General features: G+C 40.3%; 1 protein-coding gene across 1 annotated transcript; it reads right to left on the bottom strand.

The window, feature by feature from the left end:
- Positions 1–4,765: 4,765 nt before the first annotated feature.
- Positions 4,766–9,529, bottom strand: LOC129352123 (dermatan-sulfate epimerase-like protein). Its single transcript, XM_055020990.1, has one exon. The coding sequence runs from the start codon at positions 8,582–8,584 to the stop codon at positions 4,970–4,972; it is 3,615 nt and encodes a 1,204-aa protein (XP_054876965.1). The 5' UTR covers positions 8,585–9,529; the 3' UTR covers positions 4,766–4,969.
- Positions 9,530–10,365: the final 836 nt, after the last annotated feature.

The raw sequence follows: 10,365 nt of genomic DNA, 5'->3' as shown, positions 1-10,365 counted from the left end.
AAAGCATTGTATCTCTTTGGTTATTTTGACCATTTCTCATTTTCTGTGAATAAAAACAAAATTTTTGCTTGGACTTTCATGTCAGTAGCTCATGGATAAAAGAACATTGTTCATTTTACTCAAACATATATCTATAAAGAGTTAAATCGAAGAAACTGATCAGCTTGCTCCTGCAGTCTAAAACATAACTGTTAGGTTAATTGATTTCACTACATTATCCTTAGTTTTGAGTGCATGTGTGTGCACGTGTGGTTGTTTGTCTTTGTGTTCATAGCTAAGAAGGTATGAACAATAGATCGATGGATGAATAAATATAGAACCTTAATGGTATGGGGTAAATATTCCTTACCATGTTTCAAAACAGCAACTAGTCCTCAGCAAACTCCTTCCATAGATCCAACTGTGCCACGTGTTCAGCAAGACCAACGAGATTATTGTGGATTACGGGACATCCAGAAGGGAATCTGCTCAATCATGGGGAGGGAGTAGAGCATGTGGATAATATCAAGTTCCTGGCTAGTCATGTAACATTGTATAACCTAACTTGGTCACTGAAGACATCGTACCTGGTGACGGTCGAACAAAGACTCTTCTTCCGCAGAAAGACATAACACACCAGTCTCCCTTTTCAGCTGCTTGTGAAATTCTTTAGAGCTACCATAAAAAGCATCTTCTGTCTTAGTATGGCAGCTGCACAGCAGAAGACAGAAGGAAATTGGCCCAGGTTGTAAAAACAGCACAGGGAATTGGAAACGGTCCACGTTTCCAGACATACACGTTTCCAAATGGTACACGTGTACTGTTTCCCAACATGTATGTCTGGAAACGGTACACGGTGAATGGATGCAGAAGAAGGCTCGATGCATCGCTGCAGAAGCGAAACATTGCCACCCTGACAATGGACTTTTTATATTGCTATAAACGGTACAGGAACATAAAAGCACATACCACCAGACTGAAAGACAGCTTTTTCCCCAGAGCTGTGAAATTTGCCCCACACTCTCACAACTTCCTCGAAGACATTCATGAGTTAGAGGATAACATAAAAACGGGATCTTGCACTTTTTCACACATCCAGCCTCAAGTTGCACATCATTACTGCTAAATTATATTTGTTTACTTTGCACATAAAGTATTCTGCACATACAGACTGGATTAACTGTTCAACTTTTTTTTATGTCATAGGGAAGAGGTTTTAGATGCTTTTTGTCCATTTTTTGGGGCAGAGTGTGACTAAGAAAAATGTTGTTATGGAACAATTTTTCATACTTTTTATGCAATATGTTAGCAATATACTACAAATAACATTATGGCTAAAATAGACACCTCTTACTGCTCTGTGGATATGGAGCTCTGTGTTTCTGATGCCTTCTATCTGCATTCACAAATCAGGGCGCTTAAAAAAATCTTCAATAAATTCAGACCATGATATGTTTTCAAAAAGCATTTTAGTTCTCTTTTGTGTACACATTCCACCATAAAAACAACAAAAAAAAAACAATTAAAATGTATCATTAAAAGCTCCTAATTAATATGAAATCCTAACCCATCGTTAAGTGTATGAAAACCTACAATTGGAAATGTTGGGAAGCTGGGCTAAATGAGGACCGGTCTCATATCATCAGAGAAAACATAACAGCATCCAAACAAAGACTGGTTTGTGAATATATTCATGTATTTATTATTTTCTGAACATGATGGACACCTCCTGCTCCACAGCCAACAGAAACCCCCCTCAACATGAAAATGATTGTAATTCAAGGCCACAGAAGCAAGGAGCCGTATCCCCACAAGCAAATACAAAACACTGAGTCGCTAACAGAATTGCAACACCAAAAGTGAAAGCATGTCTGGCATAATCTACACATTCAAAGACCACAAACATCAAACGGGTGGAGGTGGGAGACTGGGGCGGTGTCTAGCCAATCAAGACCAGGGATGAACACAGCTGACTGTAGTGGAGAAATGATTACTGATTTATGTTTTTTGTGGGTATAAATGAGTGCACCATATATGTGATACATATGATCCAGTTGCAGTACAAAAAAGTTTGAAAAGAGGCAGCTTCAAGGGTTACTGAGTAGCATATATTTTTATCCAAGCAACAGCTTAACATCATAGAGGTGAGATGGTCTCTTTATTTTTCTCTAAACTTGTTATTCACCCCTCGTTTAGTGCAGATCTCACTGTCCTCTCTAGATCAAACATAAAGTAATAAACCAGGCCTCATCTACTAACAGAGTGAACATTTCAGGAGATGGAAACTTGTGCCGTTTGCATGTTCCTCAGTTTCTTTACAGTGAAGATTTTGAAAAGGGTAAAACACTGCCTTAGTTATGCATTCTTCAGATTAATGGGAGTTGCTGAGGAAAATGCTTTAAAAACGGCATTGACTAGAAATCCATCAGGGCTGACAGTTCAGCTTTTTTTCCAGTTTGATCTCCATTAAGCTCTTCTCTCTGATTCAGTAACTGTTAAAAGGGAGTCATTATAATAATCATATTCATTCTCGATCCTTTGGGATGTATGTCTTTGGAAGCCATAAATACTCTTGACTCACATTCTGCTACACGTTACATCTTTAGAGGCTCATTTTTTCAAACATTGAGACAAATTTTTCATACAGTTAAAATAAAAACTCATACTCCCTCCTTTACAATCAAAGGAGACCCTGTAACAGTGCCAAGCCACACAAATGCCATGACATCTTTGAGCTTTAAAATGAAATCTGTCAGCTGATTGAATTAAAATGCAATCAAAGCATTTCTCTGTGTAAGCTGCTGATGTTCTGCCTCTCATGCAGCATTCGGTTTTACACTTTTTGAAGAGAAAAATATTCAAGTTTTTATTCACGATAAATCTAATTTCTTACATCTTTCTTAATCTTTCCCTCTCTGTTCTTTTAAAGATCATTTTAGGACCGGTTCATAAGAAATATATGTAATGATAATAATAATAATGATTATTTGTAATGATCATCATAATCATTATTATTCAATAATGATTTATATTATTATTATTATATCAGTGGGACACATTATCAATAATATACATTAAACAAGATTAATGATATGAATTGTAATGTTGCCTTTTAAAAGGTCATTTACTAAGTATCTGTGGATTACAAAAATGACTGTAAAAATATCAGTAAATATTTTTAGTCATTACCAATAAATACCAATAAAATAAAAATCTTTTTGTCTCCTGTCTTTGATGTCTAGCATGAAATAATTAAAGAATCAATATTTATCAGGATCTGCGTTCACTACATATTTTCCATTTTTGATGGAAAGAGCGCACATGCTGTAGGATTTCCTCCCGCTGAACCATGTGCTTGTGTGATCAGGAAACCCCTCGTTCAGAAAGACTTGCGAATTCTGACAATTTCAGTTGGAGAAATTTCAAAACTTTGGTTAAACTAATGATTAGCCAAAGTCTCTAGGCAGCAAAGCATGGATTCAACCTCCAGGTCCACATCAAAACCTTGAGATATTGGATTTAATGCAAGTGAAAGAACAATTCATGTCTGAAACTGCCCTGAACTGGACTGTTCTTAAGTGCAGTCGTTTAATTTCATTGTTTATATGTAGTTTCTGGAGAACCAGTCAGATTTTCATAACTATGAAGAGAAAGTTGCATGTCGTCTGCTAAATGACTACATGTTACAACTTACTGATAATTATAAAGAATGACAATGTAATTCAATTGAATATAATTATTATAATTTTTAAAATTGATATGTAAGACAGGACTGACAGATTTTTTCGCCATTGTTAATCAAAGTGATAGAATCAAAGTGCTTTGTGAAACTCACATAATCATTGTCATGTCAACAGATGGTTGCAAAATCTACCTTTCACTAGACATTATAATATAAAGCAAGTGAACTTTTCCTCTGCTAAACATTGATTTGTTTACCTCAAGAAAGCTATTTGAGATCATATACAAACGTTTAATTTCTCTGATTTTCTTAATTATAAATATTCAAATTTTCTTTTTACTTTCTTTTTAGTGACATTTCTTTAAAATTCCAAATTAAAAAAAAAATATTTTGAACATCAAGAATAAAAATGGGTGTTATTTTAAAATCTAAGTGTAAATATAAATGAATTAAAGACAATGGTTAGATACATAGCAGCACATACACGTTCTTTCTTTTCTGTTTTCTTTGTATGTTAGAGTCAATTTGTTCATGAATAACCAGGAAAATATGCTCATTTACTTCTCTGTAATGTCAGCTGTATTAGAGCTATAAAGTTATGATAACCCCAGGAAAGAGAATATAGCTAAAACACATGCCAAACTTGTTTCCTGCAACCCCAAAATATTTCCCCCCCCAAACCAATTCATAATCTCCTCCAAAACAAATCAAATGAAAAAGATGAATTCTGCAGAAAACAAAAAACAATGTTTTTACATTTTTAAACAAAACAGTACGTAGTCGTTTATGAAATGAGGTTCTGTACTGAAAGTAAGTTCTCTTCCTGTTGAAATACAGTAAAGGTTTCAAAATCTCTAAGTGAAGAAGTGTTAAAGGTAAACATGAGCAGCTGCTGGATAAAATCACAGGATCCCTTCCACCTATTGCTGTATATATATATATATATATATATATATATATATATATATATATATATATATATATATATATATATATATATATATATATAAATATATATATATAAATAAATAAATATATATATATATATATATATATATATATATATATATATATATATATATATATATATATATATATATTTATATATATAAATATTCTTCCATCTAAGACATTGTTGGTATATTCTGCACAAATCCCTAAATACAACCCCACTTAGCGCAAAACATTTGGACACAGAGAGACAGGCAACTAACTTTTTTAAGTTTCAGTGCAAAAGAAAAAGAGAAAATATATTTGAGTGGCAGCTACAGTAAACATGACAGCTCAAAACAAGCTGATCAGCAGCAGTTAACTGGCAGACCTGGCATAGCCCAACCTTTTCATTACGCCTCCACATATATCCTCTATGAGTCTGACATCCTTTCGAGGCATTTTCTGCCTCCATATGTTGATGTTTGCTGGTGAGATGTCCCCTTCGTACATGAGGTTGTACAGGTTTGTGGAGGTGGTAAATGTCAATTGATTGAGGGCTGCTGGCGACATAGGAACTCCCAGGAATGTGTGTATTGTCTCCGCTGTCTCCTGGGGGAAGCTGACCACGTCCTCAAACCTCACTCGAAGGTAGGAGTCCTCGGGGAGACTCTCTGCAACTCGAAGTGCTGTTGCCGTGTGAGCCAGCCATAGATGAGCAAGGATCAGGATAGGGTTTGTCTCTGATCGGGACAGCAGCCACTGGATTGTTTTAAACTCTGGTGCAATCGCTGGGCACCCTCCCCTTACAGAATCCTCCTTGAATATCAAGGAAAGGTGCTGTGGGATGTTTTTCAATGTGTAGAGACTGGGTTTGCTGTTATAAACCATGAGATAAATCCATGCCCGAGGATCTCTGACCAAATAGACTGCCCTCAGGGAGATGCCAACTACTTCTTGAATGAAGGGCAGTTTAAGCGTCCAGCTGCCGCTCCGCATGTTGAGGACCACTTGGGCGTTGGGATACTCCGCAACATGCCGTCTCATCTCCCTAACGTACTCTGCGTCTCTGTCCAGGCTGGCCCTCAGCCTGCCCTTTAGCTCAGATGCAGGCTCTCTCCGCCTGGATCTTTTCTTTCTGTCCCGAGAGGGACCTGCTCTCTGGGGCTGTTTGACCCTGCTCCCCTCTGCAAGCTGGATATTTTGCAAGTGCAGCTTTGTATTGTGCACAAGTGAATGCAGCCAACTCTGAATGATTTTAAACCGTCCATGCACAGCATCTGTCCTTGACCACTCACAGGTGTCAACTAGTGAGTCAAACTCAAACTCAGTCTCAGGAATATCCACATGTTCAGTAGGAACCCTTATGTAAACAAAGTCTGAGTTATTATAGAAAAGGTGCTTGAGTATTTCTGACCCTGATCCAGGAAGAGCTGTTATGACCACGGTGGGAAGGGGGAGCCGGTGCTGCTCATACAACCTGATTTGTTTGCTTACTACACTTTTGGTGTCTGCACCTTTCCACTTTACTCCGCAAAGTAGCTGATCACAGCTGTTGGACACAAACAGCAACTCGACTATCCAGAGAACAAGCACAGAGAGCAAAGCATAGCGCATCAGTCTGCTGAAGCAAACATAAAACTTTCTCTGCATGGTCAAAAATCCTATGGCCACACAGAGAACAACCCCCGCGACCACATTGAGAGTAAATCCAATGTCAAAGAGCTGATTATCGTTGCTAATTTGTTTAGGGATGTGCTGCGTCCCAAGCCCATATCTAGTGATTTGATATCTATCTTCAACTTTGCAGTGACCGCCAAATCCTATATAAGCCAATCTTGCTCCAATGTCTTTATAGTTAGTAACTATGGAAACAATCTTCTCTGTATTATTTATGGTTAAAGAAAGCCTGACACCATTTTTGCTGTTATCTATAAATCTACAATTGGACACTTTAACATATGGGCCATGCAACACATAAGCTACTCTGCTGACTGCACCTGTCATTGGAAAAGTGACATTGACATACTGTGTCCACCTCTTCTTAAACTCCGCAGCCTGCTCTGCCTCCTGTATTCTGGTTTCAGGGCTGTGACCCTGGCTGTCAAACCAGAACATTTTATAATGAGCATCCCACACATCCATCATGGCACCGTTGTATTTATCCATAAATCTAAAGGGAACATATTTGAAATCAATGTCTAGGTTGTGGAAAAAAGCACTGAGAGACTTCACAGGGGAGTCGGCCCACTTCTCAACGTGGTCGAGCACCAGCAACGTTTGGGAGTTTAGCAGAACCAAGGCTCTGAAAACACTTTTTAATCTCATGGCAGGGGAGTATGCTGACACAGCCTCCCCGCTCACAAACATAGTGTCCCTGTGCTCAGAGGCAACAATCACCTCTCCTCTGGCGTCACCCACCCCCTCGTCAGTCCAGCGCAGCCACTTGGCACACTCCCCTAACTGCCCCTCCCATGGACTGTTACATTGGCTGGTAGGAGATGGACTAAACACCAAAACATTGTTAAGATAGCTGTATTTGGGACCGTAAAGTGCCTCAGATACAAATACCTGCCCATTGGGAGCAAATGTGAAGGAGTTCTGGTCTGGGTGTTCGTGCCCAGGGTTAAAGCTGTTCCAACCATCTACCCAGGAGTAAGGTTTGTCATGAACGATGTCATAGACTGCACGGCCGCCCAGACGTCCAGACTTAAAGGAAACAAAAGTATTACTCTGGCCAGCAGGAAGTCCCGCTCCATAGGTAACAACCCCCCAGTTAGAGAAAATATGCATCCTCGCTTTGCCAAAGTCATGGGGAGGTTGTGGTGTGAGATGTGAGTTGTACCAGATGTACTCTGTGTGGAGCGTCGCCCAGCGCTGGGCCGACGACTGCCCCATGGGTCCATCCTTCGGTCTGTGCTTCCGAATCTGCTGAGCCAGCCAGTTTCCTGTTCCATTCTTCAAGACAAATGTGTCGAGAAAAGTCAGCTGACTCTCCGGTCCATAAAACCAGTTGTAGTTGGAGTCTGCTATGCCAACTGTCCTCTGGAAGCCTGGCAACAGCGTGGCATAGTAAAACCAGAAGTGACCCCGCAGCCAGTTGTTCTGCATGTTGTCGATGTTAAAATGGCGTTGGGCTAAAAAGACGTACTGCGTTATGGACTTGGCTGTGTAGCTTCCATAAGCGACTCCCTCATCCAAAGAGCCATCCACAATGTGATTAAGGAGAAACATGGTTTTCTCCATGTAGTTCACCGACACTTGTTTCCAGATCATCGACTCTGGGTCGTTATGTGAGCCCACCACTATTGCACCAGTTAGGATGGCTAGGATATTAGTAGTTTGATGGTTTTGGAGGTACTGTTTCCCCCATGCTCTGTATTTGGAGAGCTCATACAATGCTTCTGTCTCTGAACGAATTTTCTTGAGGTATGTGTCCCTCCTGCTTTCATCCAAGAAGGAGTAAATAAAGTCATAAGCAGTTGCAAACCCAGTCAGAGAGTGGGCTGTGGGGACCTCATCATTCGGTGCACTGGTCACTTTCCAGTCTGAGTAGTTGGCCATCCTATCCATAAACTTTAAAAGAAACTGCAGGGCGGCTGAGTCCTCGGGGCACAGCAGGCAGTAAAGAGCCAGAGGGGGCAAGTTGTTCCCATAGATCTCATTCCACTTGCTTGTAAACTCCTCATGTTTTGCAGGGGGGATGTAAGAGGGAGCATTGGAAAGCATGGTGAGCACAGCTGCCCGGATGACTTTAAAGATGTAACTGTGGGTGGTAGAGGACCTTTGCCTCAAGTGCAACACGTCCGCCTGGTTAAAATATAGGTTGGGGTGCGAGTCGGCAGAGTGGAGCTTCCACCGCTCGAGCTTGACCTGTGGCGAGTCATCGCTGAAAAGGTCTCTGTCTGTGGTGTTAAAAACTCCAGAGAAAGCTGTCCCCACTCTGAGGAGAGAGAGTAAAAAAAGCAGATGTGCAACCCACATGTAAGCCATGTTTCATGGCATCACTGAATTCATTTAGGAAATTCTTGGAATTTCTTGGAAACTGCAGATAGCCTACAGAGCAAAAGTTTTCTTCCCCCTCTTTTAAATTGTTTCTGCAATGTTCAATAAGTTAGCATACGATTTCACAATAAAAGTCCTTCAACTTTATATGAAAATATATTAGAAGGTACATGAGAGTCTTTACAAGGAAAAAAGCTTAAGTGGAATGGCAACACACACACATAAAAAATAATATTTCCATCTGTAGCAGCCTGTCTCAACAGGCAATGGGAGGAAAAAAAAGACATTTTCGGAGAGGGGAGTCTGTTTATATCCAAAAACATATTCCTCGTGCTTGTTGTCCTCCTTCCTCGCGTCAATACGGAGATACTGCCATCTCCAAGCTCACCGGTAACTCCTATTGATCTCCTCCGTTCAACATATTGCTCGCACGGACGAACATCAGTCAGCCCCAGTCCGTGTCCGGTCCAATCACAGCCGCCCACAGGCTCCGTGCGCAGCCCGACCGAGCCGCAACATCAGCGGGCAGGGACCGCGGCGGGCACCGCATCCCCGCAGACAGCATCGCTTCTCGGTTACACAGCCGCCACACTCCGAGGTGGTTCTGCGCGTAAACACTGAGCTGAATGTTGCTCCCTTTGCATCGTGAAGCCCTGTTCTGCTCTCTCTCTCTTTCCTCTCTCTCTCTCTCTCTCTCTCTCTGAGCGTCTTGCCCTCTGATTAGTGTGAAGTCCGAGTCGCGGGAAAGTTGCCGTCACTCCTCAAGTATTCCAAGAATGAAACATTTTCCCCCCCGAATGTCTGCAAGAAAATGGAAAACATCTCCCTTCCACCCAAAGGAATAACCATTAGTTCTCATTGTCCGTCTAGTGAAAGGAGAGAACGTTCCCGCTGTTGCTGCAGACACACATCCCAGAAGTGAGTGTGTGTGATCTCCCGTTGTGTCCTCCCGACTGTTCAACACAGCCAGTTTCATTGTTTTTCTGCGCTGGATGGAATATTTTTCCACTCTACAAACTGTAGAGGGAGCCGTGACTTCAGCAGCTCAACCTCATGTGAAAGATGCATGGAGTCCCAATATTTAACGCATATTTTCATTTTTCTTTTACAGAATTAATGAGTTTTTTATTTAATGTAATAGAAGAGTAAAACTAAATAAACAATTCAATTAAATATCTATCTGTTGAAGTGTAATAATAACATTGATGGATGCCCAATTTATGACTTTCTCCTATTAACTTCAAGAAAATGAAGACAAACAATGAAGAATGGTATGGAGTTGCTCACACTCATTACCTGAGAGAATCATTTGGAAACCAGGGTTAATTGTTTTCCACGTAGTTTGTGTTTTTCCTACTTGCAGGAAACAATGGTCAGCATGCTCCCAGTTTAGGGGATCAGAGAAAAAGGTTAAATGATCCAGGTTCACTCCCAGAGCAAGTCTGGCCAATGAAGTGGATGTGTCAGCATGAGACAAGGATGAAGCATGGTAGATATAATATCATACAAAAAGATCAACAATTCAGATAGATTAGCATTTATCGCCCTACTGTATCAAAGAGAGAAGCAACAGGGTTAAGAATGAGTTTCAGTTCTGAAAATCTATTCAGTGTCTAATTTGTCACTCAGCTTCCCAACTTTCAATAACATTGATTCACTTTTTACTATCAAATCACAGCTCAAAATGCATCTGTTAAAGTTAGCGCTAGCAAATAAAGTGCATAGTAATAATTATTCTAATTAACTAAATACTTTGAAAACTTAACCTG

This window comes from Poeciliopsis prolifica, unplaced genomic scaffold (assembly GCF_027474105.1).
Source record: "Poeciliopsis prolifica strain line A6 unplaced genomic scaffold, Auburn_PproV2 SCAFFOLD072, whole genome shotgun sequence".
Lineage (NCBI taxonomy): Eukaryota > Metazoa > Chordata > Actinopteri > Cyprinodontiformes > Poeciliidae > Poeciliopsis > Poeciliopsis prolifica.
The sequence above is the reverse complement of the archived record's forward strand: the minus strand, read 5'-3'. Positions and strand labels throughout refer to the sequence as shown.